At 36.1% G+C, this 25,384-nt stretch overlaps 1 protein-coding gene and 1 non-coding gene across 2 annotated transcripts; both read right to left on the minus strand.

The window, feature by feature from the left end:
- Nucleotides 1-2,158: 2,158 nt before the first annotated feature.
- Nucleotides 2,159-2,319, minus strand: LOC142179644 (U1 spliceosomal RNA). Its single transcript, XR_012708189.1, has one exon. It is a non-coding gene; the product is annotated as a U1 spliceosomal RNA (small nuclear RNA).
- Nucleotides 2,320-9,411: 7,092 nt separating this feature from the next.
- On the minus strand, nucleotides 9,412-14,448 carry LOC107789392 (sirohydrochlorin ferrochelatase, chloroplastic). Its single transcript, XM_016611186.2, has 6 exons — nucleotides 14,289-14,448; nucleotides 13,923-14,131; nucleotides 13,771-13,832; nucleotides 12,981-13,091; nucleotides 12,789-12,881; nucleotides 9,412-9,961 (listed from the first exon to the last, which is right to left on the minus strand). The coding sequence occupies exons 1-6, from the start codon at nucleotides 14,327-14,329 to the stop codon at nucleotides 9,857-9,859; spliced, it is 621 nt and encodes a 206-aa protein (XP_016466672.1). The 5' UTR covers nucleotides 14,330-14,448; the 3' UTR covers nucleotides 9,412-9,856.
- Nucleotides 14,449-25,384: the final 10,936 nt, after the last annotated feature.

Raw genomic sequence — 25,384 nt, forward strand, 5'->3', positions numbered from 1 at the left:
TATAGATCAATGTTATTGTTGTAGCTAGGGGTGTACAAAGGAAACCGACAAATCGCACTAACCCGATAATTCGATCAAACCGAGAAAAAAAAACCCAATTATGGTTTGGTTTGATGTTGGAAAAAAAAACTGACCATAATTGGTTTGGTTTGGTTTTAACTAAAGAAAGTCAAACCGAAACCAAACCAACCCGACATTACATATATAGAAATTTTAGATATATTTAATATATAAATATACTTATTGTGATGTAATTTATAAATATTTTTTAAAAGATTTCATAATTTTATCTTTTGAGGTATTATTTCAAGATTGAACTTAGAACTTTTGAATGCTCCAATAAATTTTATAGCCATTAATATTAGTAAATTAAATAATGCTAACAATCAATATTAATGCTAACAAAAGACATTCATTTCAATATTACGAACGAGAATGTATTGAATATCTATTTTTTGTTTTGCAATAATTTAGATAAAAATGTATAACCCATTTTTATTTTGCTTTAGCTTTTAGTCATATAATTAATACTCCCTTGTTACTTATTAGTCTATTTATTTTAGCATGACTTAGTACTTTTAGATTATGTTTATTTTTATTATGGCTTTTTAATTAGCAATATTTATATTACATAAATTTATTGTCTTTATTGTTGAATATTTTAGGATAATGCCATGACACATCTCCTATTTTGTGTTCTTTTCTTGGAAAATACTTTATATAGTTGTATCTTACTAGGATTAAAGAAATATTTTGAGCATACGTTATATGTTTTGTTCTACGAAGATTTTACCTGAAAAAATCCAAAAAAACTGGAAAACCCGAGAAAAACCGATAATGAAAAACCCGAGTTTTATTGGTTTGGTTTGGTCTTTAGATTTAATAACCTGACACAATTGGTTTGGTAATTGTAAAATCTGAACCAACCCGGCCTATGTACACCCCTACTTGTAGCTTGTAGAGGTTGGTTAATTGAAATATAAAACATTGGATAGAATATTGATTCAAATATAATTCGTTAAGAGGATTTCGGTCAAAGTACCGTAAAGATCAAAGCAGTGTTTTTAGGGGCGTTTATGGAGCGAGTCTCGGGGCGTGAATCAGGGCGAGGCGTATGTAAAACGCATCTGGGCGTTAATGAGAGGCGTAGATCCTTTGGGCGCACGCCCCAAGAGATGAGGCGCACGCTTAGGCGCAAAACTCGCCTCAGAACTAAGACTCACGCCCCAGGGAACTTAACCAATTGAAGAATAATTTTGACAATTACCGTTATATTTTTAAAATCCTTTTTGGTTTTACCCCAAATCTGTCTACACCCCATTAAAAAAAAAAGCAGTAACCTCGTTATAATCATCCACACTCCATACTCCATAGAACCTTGAGTTTTCTCCTCGTTAGATAGTGAAAAAGCACTAACATGCATTTATGCTTTTTTGTTGAAAATGAGTGTCATTTGTGCTCTTAGCAATGATATCAATATCTGACCAAATTAATTTGTTTGCAACAAAATTTTCTCTAATATTAAACTACTAGAAAGTTATCCTCACTCATATTTTAAAATATTATATTCTAAGGCATCTATAATGTTTGTCTTTATAGTTTAGAACTGCATATCATTGCCATGAACTTTGTTTGATTTTATTTCATTTTTGTATTTTCTTACAAATAATCAATGACGCATTTTGCTTATCTTGTTTGGAATATGGATTGTTATTTCGGTTAGAATATTATTGACTTATTGTTAAGATGTATCTCATTTATTAGTATATTGTTAGTTCATATAATTATAATAATTATCTATTTTTTGTGATTTGTATGGATTTTTTAAAAGAATTATGTAATTTTTAGATTTAAAAATAATTTTAATTTTATTTTATTAATTATAAATTAAAATTTTTTAGGACTTACGCCCCGTGTCTCGGAGCTTATGCCTCGCCCCTTGGGTAAAACATGTACGCCTTTTAAAACACTGGATCAAAGTACATCTGACATAAACTGGTTTATTAGATTTAACTCAAAACGAAATAACTATTTGCTAATCTAGCAAATTACTCTAATTAACAAATTTGGCCTAAACACATACCAAATGATACTTATTAAACAGGCTAGAAGTACTATATAAAACACCATAAGAATAAAAAATTTATTTAAGATTTGGGTAGGGACCGCGCGAACGCTGGCCCCCACTACCACAAATTATGACGTAGGCTCGGCCACTTGAGCCGACCTTAGGCGGGCACCCCTCCAAAGTGCAATGGAGGTCACCAACCTAGGCCATGGGTCTTCATGATCACCCATTGACCCCGTCCAGGTAAGTATGTTTCAGCGTAGCTCCCTCCTCCCCTTTTATATTACTCCAGCACCTTGCCTGCATTTGTTTCTGACGATGTGGGATAATGCTCACACACTTGTTTCACAAATTAAGCAATAGCTATTAAAAAGAGTCACTTATTTAAATTACCAGAATGCTTGAGATTTACAATCGAAAATATAGAATTTCCTTTATGTGTTGTGAATATTTTGGAAATACAATCAGTTCCCTTCAGATATTCAGTTTTATATAGGCACCAAAAGAACAATAAACAGATTTTCTTTTCATATGCAAATATAGAATTTCCTTTGTGTTGTGGAAAGTTGCATAGTGTAATGAATCCAATATCCACAACCAAATACCCAATTAACAAATTGATATATTGCTAACGAGAACAAAGAAATTACACTAAAAAGTGACAGTAACTAAGGATAGTAACAGAAAGAAAGGGGATGAGAAGACAGATTCACAGAGAGAAATAGACGAGGGAGAGAGACCAGGAGGGAGAAGTTTTCCCGATAACAATTCGCATAAGCGTACACTTGCACGAACTGATTATTATAGTAATTATATCCCTCTTGTCCAGTAATTCATTGACACATGTACTTCAACCTGGGTCCCAATTGTAGTCTAATAACCTCTCTTTGGGCTGGTTAATATTCTGACTCACACGAAACCAATTCCCAAGCCCAATCCATTTGGTTTGGTCTACCTTGTTCATAACAATAATCCCGCCCTCAAAAAGAACCTTGTCCTCAAGGTTCGAGTATAGCCTTATCAATAAGGAATGAGTGTTGACATGTGGTCGAATTAAGCTGCCTTGTCGTTGTTGCTGAAGTGGGTATGGCGGAGTTGACTGCGACGCAAGATACTGCAAAATGTGACAAATCCTCATTTGACCATAGCTACTAGCTCTCTGCCAGTAGAAAAGCATTTCTCTTCCTCTGTTCCTTAACTCCAACTTGTTTTGCTCAATCACAATCTCATGCCTTGAAATTACCAGACTAGGTAAAGGGTCATAGACATATGCAGTTTTCTTAGTTTTGGGGCACCACAAGTACATGAAGAACGGCAAGTGAGCTTTAGCACACGTTGAAACCCATGAAATAAAAGCATCAGCAAACCTGTTTGCAATCAGGCTAAACATACCAGGTTCGTCCATTTGATTGCAAAGAGCGAGGTTTCCCTCACGGATTATATCAAAGCTAAATATGTCAGATGATAAATTCCATATTTCACTCTCCCTTTAGCCAAATCCGTCGAGTGAGATGAAATATCCCTTTGTCTGCCGGGATCCCACACCTTAGTCATAGAATCAGAATATACACAGAAACAAAAATTGCCCCTAGATCCCAGTAATAGTTGTGCCTCCGAGGTCTCTGTATGAACATATAGATTCATGGTCTTGGAATTGATTCCTGGATCCCATACACAATTAAGAAGCACGATTCCACCAAGACTAACAATATACATAGTAGCACTGGAAACAAGTGGAAACTGGTGCAACTTTATTATAGCTCCATGATTACTCAAAATATTTTGAGTTGATAATTTTATTATCAGAAAATGATAGACTAGCTGCAACTTCTCACATATAAAAGCTATTTCAACATTTGGATTCCAGATTTGGTGTTCTTCACATAACGTTGTATAGTCCCATGAATGACTTCCATAATATCCATTCTTTTTCATACCATCCCCCGCCTCAGAAATTCTTGGAAGATGCAATTGGAAGGTCGCTACAGTAATACTCTCATAATAAAGAAAGTAAGAATGGACAAGGGCTTTAATCAGGAAAGAATCAATTGCACACCAAGAGTGACGGGAAGAGGAAACCATCAGGAAGGTTTTCAAGATCTTTTTAAAATGGAACAGGAGCTCATCTAGCTTGTGACTAATATAAGATATTGTAGGAAGTTCAAATAGAAGAACATAAAAATATACATCTTCATCAGTGAAGATGCCCCTTAACCATCGAAGATTTTTGGCCATTCCTAGCCTCTCATCCTCCTTAATATCCAGTGCATTTTTCGGAAGATTAATAAAAAATACCACACCCTGACCATTAGATGAATATAAGCAGCAATGTTATTTCTTTTATCATCAGCAACCAGGGAATCCTTTGTTGGTAGGCCAAGTGGCCATTCACCATAAGCTCCTTGCTCGTCTAACGCAACAACATCATCAATATCTATGTGAAAACCATGAATTGCAATCCCTATGAGAACATTTGAGCCCACACTATTTGTTATTACCCATCTGCATACAGTTGCAATATATTGCAACGCAAGGTTCAAGGGCACAGTACAAGCATTCCACTGGGTAAATACAAAATTTCTTGTAGCGCCAACATATGTGGAAGGCAAACTGGAGCCAGGATCAAAGGGAAAGTCTAATCCATAGATGAGTACACTAGCAGTGCCTATGGAAGGGAAGCTCGAGGGAGAGAATCTGCAGATATTATACTTTCTCCTTCATTCTGGAACAATATGGTTCATGCATTGAAGATTGGTGGTCCTTTAGTTAAAGTGCTTCGTTTGGTGGAGGGGGGGAGAGCAAAGGCCACCAACGGACTACCTGTACGAAGCAATTGATAGAGCAAAGGAGGCTATTCAAGCCTCTTTTAGTGATCAAAGAAAATACAAAAGAGTCTTTGAGATCATAGATAAAAAGTGGGATAGTAAGCTTCATAGCCCTTTGCATGCAGCTGGACTTGTTTTGAACCCGGAACTGTTTTATGACAATGAAGAGAGGATTCTAGGAGTTGAACCTTTGTGGAATGGATACTATGAATGTATTGAGAAGTTGATACCTGAAGAATCCGTGCAAGATAAAATCACAGAGCAATTTAGTATTTATAGGAATGCTGAGCTACTTTTTGGAAAAAACATGGCCATTAGACAAAGAAAAACGAAATCACCAGGTGAGCGAGTGATTATATGTTGTTTTATAGTTAATAACTTATTTTTTTATCAATATTATGTTTTGAAAATTTGTTCTACTTCTACAGTTGAATGGTGGAAGCAATATGGTCATTCCACTCCAGATTTACAAAAGTTTGTCATCAAGGTTCTAAGTCTAACATGTAGCTCATCCGAGTGTGAAAGGAATTGGAGCGTGTTTGAACATGTAAGAACTAATAAGAAAGATTTAGTATATTGAGATAATTAAATTATATCTCAATTGTCCTAATCTTACTAATTACTTAGTATTTGCAGATTCATACCAAAAAGAGGAACAAACTAACCTTGAAGCGTCTCAGTGATCTAGTTTTCATTAAATACAATAGAACATTGAGGTGTCGTTACAGCGCTCGCAATGTAATTGATCCAATTAGTTTGGACAACATCGATGATGCTAATGAATAGCTAACTGGAGTCCCGGAAGATCATGCAGATGAAGAAGTATTTGAGGATACTTCTGATTTCACTTGGGGTGATGTTGCGGAGGCGCGTGGAATTGGGAAGAGGATTTATGGTTTGAGGGGGAGTACCTCAACTTCAAGTTCACAGAGGAAGGGAAAACATGCAGTTACTTTGCTCCTAGTTGATGAAGAAGATGAAGTTGAAGAAGATGACGAGCAATATAATAATGATAGTGGAATACAAGAATTTGACAATCTAGTAGAAGAATAGGATGCTCATTTTGTACTTTAATTGATGCTACTCTTAAGTTTTTTAATTGAAGTATTGAACATTTGCTTACAATTACATGTGTTATCTATGCAATATATTTTTTTTTTTTTAATTTCGTTTCACTTAAAAAAAGTGAGCGCTTCGCTTCTCGCTTTTCGTGAAATGGGGTTGTCGCTTTTCCTCGTTTCACGCTTTCACAACACTGAACAAGACCCAACAAACAATTTCAGCAATAAGAGATTGAGGTCAAGAAACCCAGTGCATCTTCTCCACAGATTAGGCTTCAAAAATTTTCGATCAAGTTCTTGTCAAATCAGATCCATTTTGAATTCAGGTTCTATCAAGCTTTTACAACAGCTTTAAAACTCACCCAGTTGATTTTGATTTAAAAACTTCAGATCTTTAAGTTCTGAACCAAGCTCAAAGTGGAGTCAATGGTGGTTGAAACACCTTTTTTTTTCTTTCTTTTCTCCAATAATGTTCAATCACGAATTTCAGCTCCCAATAATGACATTCTACAATAATATTCAACGATTTTCAGAAACTTGAACTCAGATTTGCACTTTCAGGAAAGGATTTCTAAGTCGTTTATTAAGAACATCAAAAAACAAAGAGTATATTTCTATTTTTGGAAGTTTTCGAGCAAAGGAATTTGTTCAATTATTTAGCTGTTGGGAAGGGTAGGGTTATGAGTTTTTGGTATCGGGTATTGAGCATAGGTAATGGGTTGGGGCATAAGATGGCTTAGAAGCCCTCCACGTGGCCCTTCGGTCAAATTAAGGGTATATTTGATCAATAGCTAGACGGTTGTCAAATTAAGGGTATATTTGATCAATAGTTAGACGGTAAGGGTATATTCGATCGAATAATATAACGGCGGAAAACTTTAAACAATATCCAATAGTAAAGGGTTATATTTCACCATTTTCATTAAAAATAACTTAAGTGCTAAATTAAAAAAGTTTGATATGTTATACAATATTACTGAGTATTTGTAGAAAATTAGAATGAAAAACTACAGTGTTTAAGTCAAAAGTAGGTAAAAAGCTATATAACTAACCTGTGGGAGAGACCTGACCAGTCTGTTAAAGATAAGAAACACTACAAGAATGAACCTTCGCTTGTACTAACAGACTCAAGGAGACATCTATTTATCAGAGCTAGAAGACGATCCTCAGCTCTATCCCATGGCAGCCTCAAAGCTACTCAGACCTTCAGCAACTATATCCAATAAACCCCAAACACCATGCCTGGCAGCCACATACACCAAACTTTCACAAATTAAAAGCCAGGATAATAACAGCAGACTTAGGCAACAATGAAGAAGGCACCTATCACTCATACCAAGCATTGCTTCTGCACACATATGTTCAAAGTTCATTGGAGAAAGGCTTGAAGCTTTTCGTTGTCTTTTTCAGAGAGATAAGAGAAACTCCTTCTATTCCAGTTTATGTGAACCTATTTCCTTTTTGGAACCGTTCCAAAAAGAATGACCCCTTTTTAAATTTGATAACAATTTAGTTTAAGCTTACAATTCTACCCTTAATGAGAAGCTTTTATAACCACACAAATACTCTGAGCCTTTTTTAGACTTGTTTAGGACCACAAATTCCAAAAGTCTTCATTTTTTCTTAAACTCCGTGCCCAGTCAAACAAGTTCACATAAATTGGAACGGATGGAGCAACAGATAAGATATCTCTTTTTCCTATATTTTTAGGAATTAAATTGGAAAAACATCAATAAACAAGAGAAAAATATATACATTCTCTAACTCAAAATAGGCTTGAAGTCATTAATCTCTGCAGCATTTTAAAGGAAAATTATATTAATCTATTACTCCCTCCGTTTCAATTTATGTGAACTCATTTCCTTTTTAGTCCGTGCCAAAAAGAATGACCTTTTTTCCTATTTGGAAACAATGTACCTTTATGCAATGATTTATAGTCACACAAAATATATGTGCTTCATTTTACCCCACAAGTTCAAAAGTCTTCTCTTTTTTATTAAACTACGTGCCCAGTCAAATAGGTTCACATAAATTGAAACAGAGGGAGTATTAATTTTGCATATCGTATAACTTGGAATAATATGATATCAATCTCATGATACGCAAACTATAAAGTACAAAATAGATCTGGTTAGATCAATAGAAACTGTAGTGAATACTTTAGACATAGACAGTTCAATTGGAACATATAGATAACCAATTTTTGAAGAGTAACATTGTATAACCAATTTAAAAGGAACACCGTTAAAATTTGATTGAGTGACGGAACAGCGAGAAAGTGGCTATGGTGTCAAACATTTGTTACTTGATTACCTTACCCAACTTACGTCAAAAGGAAATTCAGAAATCATCTCTAGATTGATCCTACTTTAAACTCAAAAGTCCAAATATGATAGGAGAGTACTTGAGGTACACAATGGCCATTAAGCGTCATAATGAGACCAACTTATCTAAGCATTAGCAATGGGCTTAGCGATTGGAAGAAGAAGAAGAAAAACAACAACAACAATAACAACTCAGTGAAATCTCACTACTGAGGTCTGGAGAGGGTAGTGTGTACGCAGACCTTACCCCTACCCTAGAGGGTAGCGATTGGAAGAAGAAAAGAAAAAGAAAGTGTGCTCCTTTGCAAAAGGTAATCTGATCAGTTAGCTTGGTTCCAAAAAGCAGAGAAACTGAATTAGAAGCCCTACTCCTTCAATTCATCATAAAAAGAACCTAGAAAATATGCTTCAACCATCAAAAGCACAAATTGGCAAATATCAGTATCGATCCAAATTGCAAAACCCCAATTAATATAGACTATAGTTACAGGTAACAAAATGAACCAACAAAAGTAACAAAATAGAGGATAGAACTAACCTTGAAATACGTGATTACCTCAAATGGATCCAAAATTAAGGTTTGAAAGTCGGTCATTCAATTTCGCAGAATCTTTATTTTGAAAACTTCTCCGAGTTTCCACATACTGAAGCATAAGTATTAATCGAGTGACACGCGAAGGAAAAGATCAGGTGACTCCAGAGGCAAAGAATAGAGAAAGAGTGAGAACAAGAGTTGGAGCAGAATGCTCTTGAATCTAGATGAAGAAAACGATCGAGAAGATAGATAATTTGAGCAACGTGGCAGTCTACTTACAAATTAAGAGACATGCATAATCCAGTACTACTAAAAGTCTAAATGCCCTTGATTTGAAATTTATGCCTTTAAGAACACACGTCGAAACTCTTCATGTTTCTATATAATAGAAATATGTAAAGTGCCAAATTCAAGCATGAATGAAACCGGAGAGCAACCAGCAAGCTCATCCATCATTGAAAAAAAAAAGAGCTTGTTGTTGACAAGAAAAGCTAAATACAATACCCAGCAATTTCGGCTACAACCCATGTGATAAAAATCATTGTTAATTTATGGTAATGAGTAAACAAAAACAGTAAAACTCATTGTTAGACTGCAATGGTCTCAAACCAAAACTGTTGAGGAATAAAGAGGCCAACTGTGATTACAAAGAAAGGAAGGCAACTTATAAGTTATAATTGTTTGGAGGTACATATTCTGAGTGAACACATGAAGTATTTTACAACACTAGGAAAATTTATTTAAAGAAGACAAGGATAATCTGAAATGCAGCTTTGCTCTCCCAACTCTCCATCAGCTGAGTGGAGAAACTAAGCACCCTGCGGTCGACATTTGTAGTTGAAATGCTATTACTAACTCCCAAATATCAAAGTTCTCATGAGCACTTGGATGCTTGAGTTGCGGGAGAGATAATTGACCATTATCATTTATCCCTTTCAAGAAGCGGTATAGTATCACTCAGCCAGCCAGACCCAACTAAATCAACTGCCATCAGCAATAGATTCTTTCTACATAACAAAGCCTAGCTAAGCTTCATAAGTATGTCACTGGCGGAGCTGACATTTTCCTGTTCCAGCACAAACTGAACACTCGTCTGCTTTCCCAGCAATATGATTTAAGCAATGCTTGATTCTATCATTCACAACGTCCTGTAATAACAATCTTCTAGAATTAGAATTTTAACCTATTAGCTTTCTATAGAAGAATTTCAATGAGAAAACATTTGGCTGTTTTTAAATCAACCGTCTAGGACTAAAAATTTAGCCTAACAGCTTTAGCATGGAAGGATGTCAATGCAAAAACATCTGACCATCATGGGTCATCCCATGACATAAACGTTTGCGAGTTACTTGAGTAAGAAAAGAATGGGATTTAAATAGGATGCAGCAAAGCCATTGACACAAAAGAAAACAGAATGATAATTCATAAGGAACAAAGAATAAATTAAAGGGTTTCCTGATACAAGTGCCAGCAGACTGAAAGAAAAAGCAGTTGCCAACTCATTTAAGAAAGAAAATCCATAGTTAGGCAAGAACTGCCGTGAGGTCAATGGATGGGAAAGACAGGAGGGTAAGCAACTATAAGTGCAAATTTTGGTCTATCTCACCAGCTTGAATGCAAACTAGGGGAGTTTTTGGCTAAGAAATATCCCTCAACTAAGGTACATCCTTGTCCTATCCAACTAGTTGCAGGATTCATCCTTCCCGTTAACTTCTGTCAAAAAACTAACGACGCCCGCAAAAAACGTGCACGTGACTTTCCCCCAAGTTTCCCTATTATGTATATTATCTTCCTCCTTCAGCAAAGAAGATGCTGATTTTCCTTTCATTCTAAACGGCCTAGAGCTTTTGGGAAAGAAACCACTCTCTCCAACTCTGCTACACCATTACCAACTGAGAAGAGCTATGATTTTTGACAAAAATTGTATTGCTACACTGTCATTTTCTCCGTTAGTTTACTCTGGTTAACTTGTTAGTGTTTTAATCACTTCGCACACAGTCACACCTCCTTTTTCCGAAGAATAGGGAGTTTTTCCAATTACAGTGACATTATTTGAAATGGGATTATTTAATTAATTAGAGTCGCCACTTGGAATAATTTTTATGGTGTCCCAAGTCACCGGTTTATTTTTAAATCCCAAATCGAGAAAATTTGACTTTGTTTTAAAGCACGCGAAAACCAGAAGGTGTTAGGCATTCCCGGGTTCCGTGGTTTTAGCACGGTCGCTTTAATCATACTTGGCTTAATTAAATTGTTTAATTACTCATTTTTAGAACCTATGTACGTTTACTTTTTGCCACTTTTAATAATTATGGCGCTATGGATTTAATCTTTGAAACGGATTACATGTGTGTAAATCCGTTTTATTTGAGGCGTTGAAATCATGTCACGCGAACGTGTACACAATTTATCACACTTTATTAATTATTAAGGTTGTTCGGCCAAAGTCGCACGAACGCGTACTTTGATTTATTTGTGGAAAATCATAATTATGTCACGCGAACATATACATAATCACGATAATAAATTAGAACGCGACTAAAGCATACTACGAATATTCATAAATTACACCCTTTCCTAAGTTTGAGATTATTAGTGAAAGGCCATTGATTAAGGAAATTATTGTGGAAGGGTGTAAGATTTGATTATTATAATTATGGAATAAATAGGGACATTAGGCTAGCGTGGTATTCATGCCCATTATTAAGCCCAAAGTTAGAATAACCATCAACTTGAAACATTCTATTTTTGATGATTTTTATGATTTAACACATTTCTAAATATGCATGAATAATGCGAATAAATGCAAAACAAATAAAACAAAAACTCCTAAAATTTATAAAAACAATTAAAATTATTTTTGGACTATTTTTAGGAGTAATTTCCTATGTGAGGCAAAAATTAGGTGCTCACACACTATATGTCAATTCTAGAATGTTTGTTTTCTTTACTCTGTTAGTTTCATCAGTCATGGTATATAACTACATATTGCGCCCCGAAAGAAAATATTTAGCATGTTTTTTTGAGATGGAAATATTTAGCATGTTTTTCCGGTTACAATTTTACATCAAGGACCATTTCATGCGTGGAGATATTTAAATTTTTTCTATTTTCCCGCAAAAGAAAACCATGCAAATCTTTTAATTGGAGCAATGAAGAGCCTAGTGGAAGATCCGTTCATGTGATCCATTAGCTTTCAGGAATAGTGGTTGATCGCGAGGCACGACTTAAAGATCGTTACAACAAGAGCAACAAATAGTCTTGAAATTCGAAAGAAAGTTGAGAAGTGAAAGAGGAAAAAACTCGCAAAACCTTATTGTACTAGTCGTTTTATCTGCACTTATTGTATTAAACTTATTATGTATGTTAAACGAAAAGTACTCCCGCTGCCTAAGAGTATTTGTTTCGTTTCTTATACAATTAACACTTCATTTTTGTCGGCACTTCAAATCAATAAAAAACCAGCAACAATAAACACTTTTCCACACCTGTATACCCTTCACATCTTGAGACCTCTACACTAACACCAGAAAACCCCAATAACATGCAGCGAAAATCAGCAAAAGCCAGTACCCATATGCTGCAGTACACCATTGCACCAGCAAATTCTCAAAAGCTCTAGGCCGTTTAGAATGAAAGAAAACTTAGCATCTCCTTCGCTGAAGGTGGAAGATAACACATAATAGGGAAACTTAGGGGAAAGTCACGTGCTTATCACATTTTTTGTGGGTGTCGTTAGTTTTTTGACACAAGTTAACAGGAAGGATGAATCTTGCAACTAGTTGGATAGTACAGGGATGTTTTTTATTCACTAGGTAAGACAAGGATGTACCTTAGTTGAGAGATACTTTTAGCCAAAACCTCAAACCAGGGAGTAGGAATAACGTTAGGTTTCAATATTTGTTGGATGCCATATCTAAATGAAAAGAATAACTGGTGTGAAAGTAAAGCTACAGAAGCATAACAAGAACTTACGACAAGTAACTCGTGAAGACCAAGAGGTGCTGTAATGACATATGATACTCCTGGATGTTCTTTTGCAGCTTCAGCCGTTAAAGAAGGAATATCCTGAAGAGGGAAAGGTATCAGGCCAAGACCTAGCATAATACATCAAAGGAAATTCTAGATAACCTAGCACAAGTTTAGAATACATGAGACGAACAATACCTGGTTCCAGTGTCGTCCAGGAGAAAGGAAAAATGGGCTCACAATTACTCGACGTGCTCCTCGTTGAACACACAAACTAAATGCATCTCGGATCGATGGTTCTGCTAGCTCCTAATTTGTCATAAAAGAGATACAGAGGAAAAATAAGAGTTCCAACCTTTCAAGAAGATTAAATATAAAGGAGAATGGAGAGCTTAAGGTTGTGTTTGGGACTAAGTATTCATCGAGGAAAAGAAAATAAATTCATTAGAAATCTATAGTTTTGTACTCTGTGGCTAGGGAAAACATTAGGATTCTCTTATTCCTACCACATTCTTACTCCTATCACCACTTCTTCACCAACCCTAAAGAGATCCCTCTATCCTTTCAATCCCAAAAATCTTTGATTTCCTAGGTTTTCGCACAAGATATATTCTAAAATTTTCTTTTACATAGATTGGATATCATTTTTTTTCTCTAAAAAGATATACTTCTGTTTTTATATTTTTGCCTTTGTGCTTAACATCCAAACCTACTTTGTCTTTCCCTTTCTGTGATACCATTTCTGTTAATTTTTTTCCTGAAAACATATACTTTTAAATTTTTCATTTTCCTTCACCTTTGCTCTTAACATCAAAACATACTTGAAGACTCCTCATTTCTTATCCTTCTCCACTGCATTTTTCTTTCCTCATCCGTTTTCTAATTCCAAACATCAGCGCGTAAAAAGGCATCAGGAATGAAACAATGAACGAACAACAAGGTCCACAACCGTAATCATACAAAGAGGGAGGGATAAAAACATTCTTACCATGTGTGCAGGCTCTACAATTGGGTATTTTGTCCTCTCCCTAAACATTGCTACAAATTCATCTGACATTTATCATCAAAATTACAACTATAAGCAAACTCATAATAAACCAGTATCAAAATTGAAAAGTGTGAAAGGTGCCAGAAACTAACTTAGCATAAGATTGGACTCATTTCTGCGGGAACCATGATCCACAATTATAACTCCATCGCCTTCTCCTATCCCGTTCAACCCCTCCCTACTTGCAGTGGCCATACAATACCTTTGTGGTAAATATCTGGATTTTGAAGGACCTTTATGCAATCTTACAAATTCAGGAACTGCACTTCCTGGTTTTCTTGCTGGGTATGTACTGGTTGAGCTTTCATCGTTTCAACACCACAAAAGAACATCAATTACTCAGTCGAATTTCCAATTAAACGTATCTTTGAAACTAAGTACTAATCAAGAATTAAACTTTATGATAATTAAAACATGAAGAATCTGTTATAAGAAAACAAAAGAGAACTACAAATTACCTCCTCAAACTGAGATGAGATTGTAAAGACAACGAGTCCATTAACTCTTCTAACACCGTCCGGATTATTCTTCCATTTTCCGGTACTAAGAGATAAAATCGAAGTCCTTTTTATTTGTGGATTGTGGCGTTGTAGAAGCCCAACTGAATCAAGGAAACCCAAACGTAATAGGAGGAGGCCCAGCCCTAAATGAGAACCCTAAGGGGTCGTTTGGCAGGGTGCATAAGAATAATGCTTAATATGGTATATTAGTAATGTTGGTATTAGTTATGTTTGCATTAGTTATGCTGGTATTAGTTATGCTTGCATATTTCTTATCCATTATTTGGTTTGATGTATTAAAGTACTCCACAATTTCTTAAAGAATTGCTTGTTTATAATACCCTCAAAAACCAGTCCATCACTCTAAAACTTTTTAAAAGAAACATATATTGAAAAATATTTTTATATGAAAAAGTTTAAAAAAATTATTTGATTTGTCTACCTATATTGTAATATAGAACTAAATATTATTTATAAAAAAAAGGAAATATGCTAAGTATTTGTTTATTTACTAGAGATATAATTTTATTTCTCACTATTTGAATTATTTTAAACTTGCATTAATATAATAACTAGCATATTTTAATCAAGCATAAATTTTGAAGGACAATTTTGTCTTTAACTATGCTAATCCATGCATTAAAACCCATTGCATTGCTAATACCATGGTTTTTTATGCATTAGTTATGCATAGAATAATACCAAATAGGATGTATAACTAATGCTTGCATAACTAATGTATAAGTTCAAAATGTCTACCAAACAAGGTATTATTAATACACAAAGCTAATGCAAGCATTATTTTATCTAATGCATCCTACCAAACGACCCCTAAATGAGAAGTATTTTTATTTTTAGGCTGCGCCATAAAATATTTACAATAATAGACGAAAAAATATATAAAATTTGTATAATTTTTTGTATATATATATATATATATATATATATATAGAGAGAGAGAGAGAGAGAGAGAGAGAGAGAGAGAGAGAGAGATATTTTTTTGCTATTATTTTGGGAGCAGCTATATAGTGTCATTTTCCCAAGTATTAAAGCGAAAAAATTATAAATGGCCAGTTTTACGCCTGGACAATTAAATTTAGCCACACAATCAAAAGTCAACGATATTTAGCCGCCAAGTTAGCACGGTAACAATTTGTTGACTAAAATACCCCTACTCTGTTTTTTAAATTTACGCGACTTGACCTCATATTCTTCTTTAGCACAATCTTGCGGCGTCAATCTGCAAATCCAAGTAAGTTCTCTCAATTATTTGTCTGATTGTTTGAATTTAACTAGTTTAAATTTCTTCTATAATCACAAATTGATTTGTGTCACGACCCAATCCCCGAACCCGGTCGTGATGGCGCCTCTCGTGAAGACAAGGCCAGCCAGACCAAAATGGAACACCTCTTTTAAACAGTTAATCATCATAAATAGTAATAACATATAAGATAATACTCATAAATTGCGGAATTTTAACGTTAACAACAACAAGAACCATCCCGACATAGCTCAAACCGGGGTGTCACAAGTCATGAGCAACTAAGAAGTCCGGATACAAGTCTACTGAACACAAAATCCGATATAATAGTTCAGAAAAAAACATGAAAATGCTAGGATAAGGGAGGCACGGAGCTGCGAACACCAACAACTACCTCATAGTCTCCAAATCACTGCCTGGACTAGGAGAAATTAGCACTTATGAGCGGACTCTGCGATGCCTGAATCTTCACACATGGTGCAGGGAGTAATGTGAGTACTCCGAATCAGTGAGTAACAATTATAAATAATGGCTGAAAGTATGAAAACACGTAAAGACACAAAGCAATTCCATATTAAGCAGTAAAATCACTTAAAGCGGTAAATCAGTGAAGAATCAAATGATATTCCTTTTTAAAACAAGTAAAACAGGTAAATAACAAGTAGAAATCCGCCCCTTGGGCACAGTATTAATCGCTCAGCATAGTATCAGCCCCTCGGGCTCACTCTCAGTACAGTATCAGCCCATCGGGCTCACTCTCGGAATAGTATCAGCCCCTCGGGCTACCTCACAATCAATCATATCAGCCCTCGGGCATAGCATCAATCACTCAGAACAATGGGTACCCGCGCTCACTGTGGGTGTGCAGACTTCGGAGGGGCCCCTTACGGCCCAAGCGCTATATCAAGCCACCTCGTGGCATCATCACTCAGCATATCCTCACATCACTCAAGCCACCGCGTGGCATATAAAGTATCTCAGGCCCTCGGCCTCATATCATTCGGCCTCACATCACTCAAGCCACCGCGTGGCATAAATAGTAACTCAGGCCATCGGCCACATATCACTTAGCATGTCCTCACTTATGGCCCTCGGCCTCACTCAGTCCGAAAATCATCATAAGCCCCTTGGGCATTAGTAAAACAGTAGTCCTCAACCCAAAACATGATGTAGAAATATCATTTTAGTTTCAAAACCGAGTAAAAGTGGCTGAGTTTGTAAAACAGTAGATATCAACAGGACTGAGTTCAAATAATAAGTCAAGTAGTGAGGAAACAGTGATAAAAATCCCTGAAGGGTTCAAATAGTTGGCACGAAGCCCAAATATGGCAATCAACCCAAATCATGATGATAACCAATGAATTTCAGTCAAATATTCGGTAAAATCATCAATCGGGATGGACCAAGTCACAATCCCCAGTAGTGAAAGACCCCACGCTCATTATTCAACGCGTATATTGCCACAATATAGCACTACGATGTGCAATCCGGGGTTTCAAACCCTCAGGACATCATTTACAACCATTACTCACCTCGAACTGGCTAATTCTCTAGCTCGCGACGCCTTTGCCCCTCGAATTGGCCTCGTGTAAATGTAGGTTTTCCAATATGTTATATTGGATGAATATTATAACATAGTTGAGTTATGTTTGATTCCAGTATATTTTACTGGATGTCTGTCATGTGTAAGATTTCTCTCCATTATATTATACTAGATGATTTTTGTTTAACCTAGAACTTTGTTTTATTTGTCATTACCTTTTTTGAGTGATTTTTGTCTTCTTTTTTTATTATGATCTTTAATGCAGTATATAATACTTGAGTTTTCTTTGATTTCAGTATATTTTAATGGAAATCTATCGTCTTTAAGCTTGTTGTCCACTATGTTATTACTATTCAGCTAGACATATGGTATAACTGAATGTTATTTACTTTTCAATCTGACATGTTTGTTTACATGTTTTTTATATATGGGGCATCAATTTCTGGGTGGAAGTATTGTAGACTACTTATTGTTGTTGATGGAACATTTCTTAAAAATAAATATAGAGGTGTCCTGTTAGTGGTTGTTACAAAAGATACAAATAACCAGATATTCCCTATAGCATTTGGCGTGGCGGATTCAGAGTATAACGAATCATATGAATGGTATTTCAGAGAATTAAGAAAAGCAATTGGGATTCGTAAAGATTTAATATTTTTGTCAGATCGACACAGGGCCATTGCAAATGGAATTTCAAAAGTTTTCCCTGAGTGATACCATGGTATTTGCATATATCATTTAGAAAAGAATCTAAAGCAAAAAAAGAGTGAGAAACACTGTAATAAACCTTTTTCAAAGTGCTGCAAGAGTATACCCTCAATCATAATTTGATGACTTCATGTCCCAAATAGTTGTTGTTGATAAGAAAACATTCAATTATTTGATGGAGGAATCACTAGGAAGATGGGCTCGTTCAAATTGTCCAAGACGACGATATGATATGTTAACAACAAATATTGTTGAGTCAATGAATAATGTTTTGAGATGTGCAAGAGAATTTCCACTTTTAACAATGATGGATTTCATACAAGAAAAATTGCAAAGCTGGTTCTATGAAAGAAGGACAACCACAGAAGGAATATTCCGTGAGATATCAAATTGGGCAGAAACAATATTGGAAGAAAAAATTAAACCAGCTTTTACATTTAGAGTATTGCCCATTGATCGACTAAAATTCATTGTCAAAGAAGGGGTATGAAATTTATTGTTGATCTAGACAAAAGAACATGTGATTGTTCGGAATTTCAGCTAGATGAGATACCCTGTGAACATGTAATTGCTGCAATTGACAATATATATCACAAGAAATCGACCTTTTGATCAGCCTATTATTCAAGGGATTTTTAATTGAAAACATATGAAGGACAAGTAAATTCTGTAGGTGATTCAACAACATGGGTTATACCAGACAATGTTAAATCAGAAATCACTAAGCCTCCAGATGTAAAAGTAATGCTAGGAAGAAGATAGAAGAATCGACATGTTTCTGGTAAGAATTCAAGAAGGAACCAAGATGTGGTCGTTGCAAAAAATATGGGCATAACATAACAAATTGCACAAATTCTGCTGTAGTTCATCTTTATGCAAGAAAATACAGGAAAAAAATGATTGATTATATACAATAAAGTTGCATTGGCTCATATGAAAAACTGATTGTAATCCCGAATAATTTGTTCGGTATTTTTGTTTTTCAAAATATTATTAGTCTATTTTTTTGTTTCTTGATTTGGTGCTAAAAAAAATCTGCATTGTGCACTTTTAAATTATTTAATTCAAGCAAATTATAGTATATACAAATTTTACATTGTCTTACCGATCTCCATTATAATATATTGGCCTCTATAGCTTAATAACTAGATTTTCCAGCATAATTTATAAAAAGCAACTAAAATAAGAACTCCAACAAGAATTGCATCAGCAAACTTAGTTTAAAAATCTGGATTCTGAACATCCACTATAAAATACTGGAAATTATAGTTTTGCAATATATACCTCCAGCAAAACATACAGGAAATAAAGTTTTAAATTATTTAATTAGCAGTAAGTTATAGTATATACAAATTTTCCATTGTCTTACCCATCTCCATTATAATATACTGGCCTCTATAGCTTAATAACTAGATTTTCCAGCACAATTTACAGAAAGCAACTAAAATAAGAACTCCAACAAGAATTGCATCAACAAACATAGGTTAAAAATGTGGATTCTGAACATTCAGTATAAAATACTGAAAATTATAGTTTTGCAATATATACCTCGAGCAAAACATACAGGAAACAAAATTTTAAATTATTTAATTCCAGTAATTCTAAATTTTGTAATATTTTACACTTCTCTCCATTATTATGGATTGTGTTCACAAATTTAACCGTAAAAGTTTGGTAATTATTCAGTTATTTCTTGAATTTAAAGAGGAAATTTTCCACTATTTTACACATCTTCATAATAATATATTGGCCTATATGGATTAATAAATAGTTTTTCCAGCATAATTTACAGGAAACAAGCAAAGAACTCCAACAAGAGTTGCATCAGCAAAAATTATTAAATTTAACATATTATACTTAAAAACACACCATTGAAATTATAATCTTCAATCCTTACAACTTTATTTCAATTAATAAATTGGTCAAACTTAGGGTAAAAAATCTGGATTGTGCACATCTTTTGTAGGGACATTATGGTTTCGCAATATATACATCCAGCAAAATATATAGGAAACAAAATTTTAAATTATTTAATTCCACTAACTTGTTCTAGATACCAATGTTGCACTATTTTACACTTCTCTGCATTATAATACACTGGGTTATATAGCTTCCAATACTATATGTGGGTGTCACGACCCGGAATTCCCATCCTCGGGAGTCGTGATGACGCATACTCGTAAAAGTTAAGCAAGCTATGAACTTAGAAACCACTAACTTATTCGTTTTTATACATGTTTCGCTAGTTAAATTATCAATGATTAAGCATTTAAATGACAGCGGAAAATAAAATTTAGCGGAAGTCTTAAATAAATATGAAACCCAAATATCTAGAAACCAATACATATCTCTACCTAGAACCTGGTGTCACATCATCCACGGACTATAAGAATACTACATACATCAATTTGAAAGAAATATAATGCTATCTATCTCGAATACATGAGATAACAGAATATAAAATAGGATAGAGTAGACGCCGGGCATGCGGACGCCTGCAAGGCTACCTCGGTGTCTAGGTGGACTGAAGGTTGGCGCTCGAGATAATGTTGCTGCTCAAATGCTGCTCCGGTATCTGCACATAAGTGCAAAGTGTAGCATCAGCACAACCGACCCCATGTGCTGGTAAGTGTCTGGACTAACCCCGGCGAGGTAGTGACAATGCTAGGACCAGACTCTAGATAAACCTGTGCAGTTATATAATATATAGCGGAAAAAGTAAACAGGTAATAAGCAATCAAAGTTGGGGAAGGGGAACATGCTTCGGGGGTAGCAGATAAAACAGAATATCAAAGAATAATAAGGAAACTACAATTTAACTTCTAACACGGATAAAAAGAAATAAGGTAACTTTCACTTTCAGTTTCATCTTGTTACAGGTGTGCAACCCGATCCCATTTCTCATATATCTTGTGGTAGGCGTACCACCCGCTCCCATTTTATTATATCTTGTGGTAGGCGTACCACCCGCTCCCATTTCATTATATCTCGTGGTAGGCATATCACCCGGTCCCATTTTATTATATCTCGTGGTAGGCGTACCACCCGCTCCCATTTCATCGATCTTGTGGTAGACGTACCACCCGCTCCCATTTCATCATATCTTGTGGTAGGCGTACCACCCGCTCCCATTTCATTATATCTTGTGGTAGGTGTACCACCCGCTCCCATTTACAGGTCATCACAAAATTTCAAGAAATCCCGGCAAGGGAACAAAAATATATAATAACTTTTCGGCAAGGGAACAACAATATCGAAACAGTCATCCCGGTAAGGGAGAATCGGCTATAACCAAATCCTAACTCATTTTGTACTCAGATCAATTAATGACAATACTCAATCATAACTAAGATCTACGAGGATAAAATCAATCTTTACTTAATATAGGAGATCATTAATTAAAGCATCCGAAGTGCCATCTAAGAGCACCACAACGTTCAAATTTAAGACTCACGGTCATGCTCGACAGCAATGTATAGATACTCGTCACCATGTCTATACGTCGTACTCAATAAGAAGCAAGTAGCAAATAGGACTCAACTCCTAATCTCTCAAGCTGAGGTTAGACCGAACACTTACCTCAAACTTTCACGGCCAACTCAAGCCTCGAACATCGCTTTTCCTCTCAAATTCGGCTCCAACCCAATCGAATCTATACATAATTGACTCAATATCATCAATAAGTGCTAAATAATCCAATTTCAATGTTCAATTATAACCCAATCATTCTTCCCAAAATCCCAAAAATCGACCCCAGGCCCGCTTGGTCAAAACACGAGGTTCAGACCAAAACCCGATCACCCATTCACCCACGAGCCCGAATATATAATTTGTTTTCAAATCCGACCCCAAAATGAGGTTTAAATCACAAATAAAAAAAAAGCCATAACTCTACCCAAATCCCTAATTTATACCCTTAATTACATGTTTTAGGCCTAAAAATCTAGTGAGTGTTGATGGAAAATGAAGAAAACAAGTTAAAGATTACTTACCAAGAGATTATGGTGAAGAAAAGTGTAACAACCCGACCGGTCATTTTGACTTTTGGCCCGTTATTCGGTGGTTTGAGGCCATGAACAGATCCAATTCAGGTATTATGACTTGTGCGCATTGTCGGAATTAAACTTCGGGAAGTTCGGAGTTGATTGGGAAAGAAAATTCTCATTTCAGAAGCTTTAAATTGAAAGAATTAGCTAAGATCGGATTTTTGAGTAAACAACATCGGAATCAAGATTCGAAGGTTCTAGCAGGTTCGTATGATGATTTCAGACTTTGGCATATGTTCAGAGCGGGTTTTGGATGACCCGGGAGCGTTTTGGCGCCTATTGTGGAAGTTAGCACTTTGGAAGAAATTTCATAAGTTTGGATTGAAGTGCATTTCAGTGTGAGCAATGTCCATTTTGGATTCCGAGTCTGGGAATAGCTCCGTATGGTGATTCTGGAGTTGGGAGCGCGATCGAAAGTGAATTCGGAGGTCCGTAGGTCATTTGAAGTCATTTGGCTAAAGATAGAAATTTAAAGGTTTTTGAGAAATTTGACCGGAAGTGGACTTTTTGATATCGGGGTCGGAATCCGATTCCGAAATCCATAATGTTGAATATAACTTGCGTGCAAAATTTGAAGTCAATCGGATGTGATTTGATAGGTTTAAACATCGAAAGTTGAAGTTTGAAATTCTAAAGTTCATAAAACTTGGATTGGAGGTTGATTCGTGGTTTTAGCGTCATTTGATGTGATTTGAGGCCTCGAAAGTCCGTAATGTGTTTTGGGACTAGTTGGTGTGATTGGTTGGGGTCCCGAGGGCCTCGGGCGGATTCCGGGTGGTTAACGGATTGAAAACAGAATTGTTGGAAGGCTGATTTTGCTGGTTGCTATCATAACCGCACTTGCGAGAATTGAGTCGCAGGTGCGGAGCCGCAGAAATGGCCAGAAGAGCCGCAAATGCGGTTTTGGACTGGAAGTGAAGGGACCGCAGATGCGGTCATTTTTCTGCAGATACGTTACTGCACCTGCGATGGAAAAGACGCAGAAGCGGAAAAAGGCATCCTGGGAAGGACCGCAGATGCGGTAGTGGGGTCGCACCTGCGGAACCGCAGAAGCGGTCGAGGGACCGCAGGCGCAGAAAATGCTGGAGGCAGAGAGATGTTTTAAAAATCGGGATTTGGCCATTTTCTCTCATATTTTCTTGGCTTGGGCGATTTTTGGGAGAGCTTCAAGTGGGATTTTCATCATCAGCGATAAGGTAAGCTAATCCCATCCATCTTGAGTTAAATACATCGATTATGTATAGATTTTAGCATGTAAATTGGTAGAAATTTGGGGTTTTTGGTAGAAAGACCTAGAATTTATATTCTTGGAATTTAACCACGATTTTGGGTATGGAACTAAGAGAAAATCCTATATTTGAGTTCGTGAGGCTATGGGTTTCTTCGAAAATTTTGGAAATCCGGGCACGTGGGCTCGAGGGCATTTTCGTCAATTTTTCAATCGGGGTTAGGAATTGTTATAAATTGGATTTTAATGAATAATTGAGTATATATTAATGGATTGGTATTATTATTGGCTAGCTTTGGAGCTTTGTTCATCGGTTCGAGTCGTCGGAAGAATGTGGAATGCCGGTTATGGATCTTCGGAGCGAGGTGAGTCTCCTTTCTAACCTTGTAAGAGGGAATTGTCCCCATAGGTGAATTAATTGATTATGTGCTCCTATTTGTGGGGGCTACGTACGCACGAGGTGACGAGAGTCCGTGCGTAGCTACTATTATGCTATTGCCCGGGTAGTCTAGGTCCCAAAAGCATGTTATACTTGGATTAATCGTAAACTTATTGACATCTTGAATTGCTTAAATCACATTGGATTAGTAAATGAATTTCTAAAAGGATTAAACTTCATTTTCTAAAGTTGTTAAAAGAGGATAAGCTTTTATTTGGATAAATGTTCCCCGATAAATCCTTAATTGGCTGTTTGAGCATGTATTTCTATGTGTACCTGCGTCGCATGTATGATTCGCGAGCAGGGTATTTGTTTATTTTATGTTGACCACATCGCAGGATAGTTCGCGAGTGGGGTAATAGATGCATCTATGGTTCGAGTCGTTCGACCCTTGGTAGTGCACAATTTTACATTTATGTTGGATCGGGTCGTACGACCTCGACATGATATGCACATGCTTATATTGCTTGCCTGAGAGATTTAAATGTTGATATTGCATTTTATGGACCGATATAAATTGATAAAGATAATGGAAAGTAATCCTTTATCATTTGTTGAAGGTGTTTACCTGTTTCCGGCTTTGTGAGTTATAACTGCTATATAAATCCATGATTTTCTTACATTCTTATTATATTATTATTGGACCGCTAGTAAGTGTCGAAGTTGACCTCTTGTCTCTATTTCTTCGAGATTAGACGGGATACTCATTGGGTACACGTTATTTTCTTACTCATACTACACTTCTGTGCATTTTTTATTGCACATGCATCTCTAGTGGCCTAGTGGGTGTAGCAGCATGGTTGATACGAAGTTTAGGTGAGCTGCATTTCTTGAGGCGACCCGCAACCAGTACAGTCTCTTTCAGTATATTGTATTTACGTTCTGTCCAATTTGTATTCCGAGCGGTTATGGTATTTTATTCGATTCCTTAGTAATTGCTCATGCACTTGTGACCCCGGGTTCTAGGATGATCACGAGATTTTATTTTAGTAGTTAAATTTTGTAAAGACATCCTCATTTATTCAGTGGAGATTGTTATTTATTATTTATTTGTTTAAAGGAAATTATTTCAAAATAATTAAATAAAATGAGAATTTATTAATACTTCTGCAGTGGCTTGCCTAACAGTGGTATCTGGCGCCATAACGACCCTTAGTGGACTTTGGGTCATGACAACATGGTATTAGAGCACTAGGTTCCCGTAGGTCTCACGAGTTATGAGCAAGTCTAGTAGAGTCTCGCGGATCGGTACAGAGATGTCTGTACTTATCTTCGAGAGGCTATAGGGCTGTTAGAAGTACTTCCCTTCTTGATTCCTCATAGTGCGATTTGATTCCTTGAGGTTTATGCCCTTGTTTTCTTCCTACTCAATCTTACGCGACGCGAACCGCTGGTTATAAATCGAAAATTTAAAGGATTGTAATGGTACTACAGATGTGGTGTGAGGTGTTTCTCCCGGCGTAGTTGATTGGACTATTGTAATCGCCTTATGGAAGGATATTCTGTCGTTTCAGCTCAGTAGTTGTACTTCTGTGAGCTCTAAGGCTAGGGACAAGTTGCCATGGTGCTTATGAACAATTGTCGCGCAGTATTGACGTGATGGTAGGATGCTTGCCTACGTGTCGGGGCAGTGAATGTCTTGAAGGGAGGTTTACTCAGTGCATGATCTAGAGAATTCGGTATTTTATTCCCGATAGGGGAAAAGCAATTAGGCTAAGAATGTTCAGGTTTGGGTTGATGGGGTAACGAGACTTGGTATTTGCGAGCATGGTGGAGTTCTCTTCTATGATGAGGTGTCGTTGTCCTTGTTGAAGGAACTAGGTTTGCCG

This window comes from Nicotiana tabacum, chromosome 3 (genome assembly GCF_000715075.1).
Source record: "Nicotiana tabacum cultivar K326 chromosome 3, ASM71507v2, whole genome shotgun sequence".
NCBI lineage: Eukaryota > Viridiplantae > Streptophyta > Magnoliopsida > Solanales > Solanaceae > Nicotiana > Nicotiana tabacum.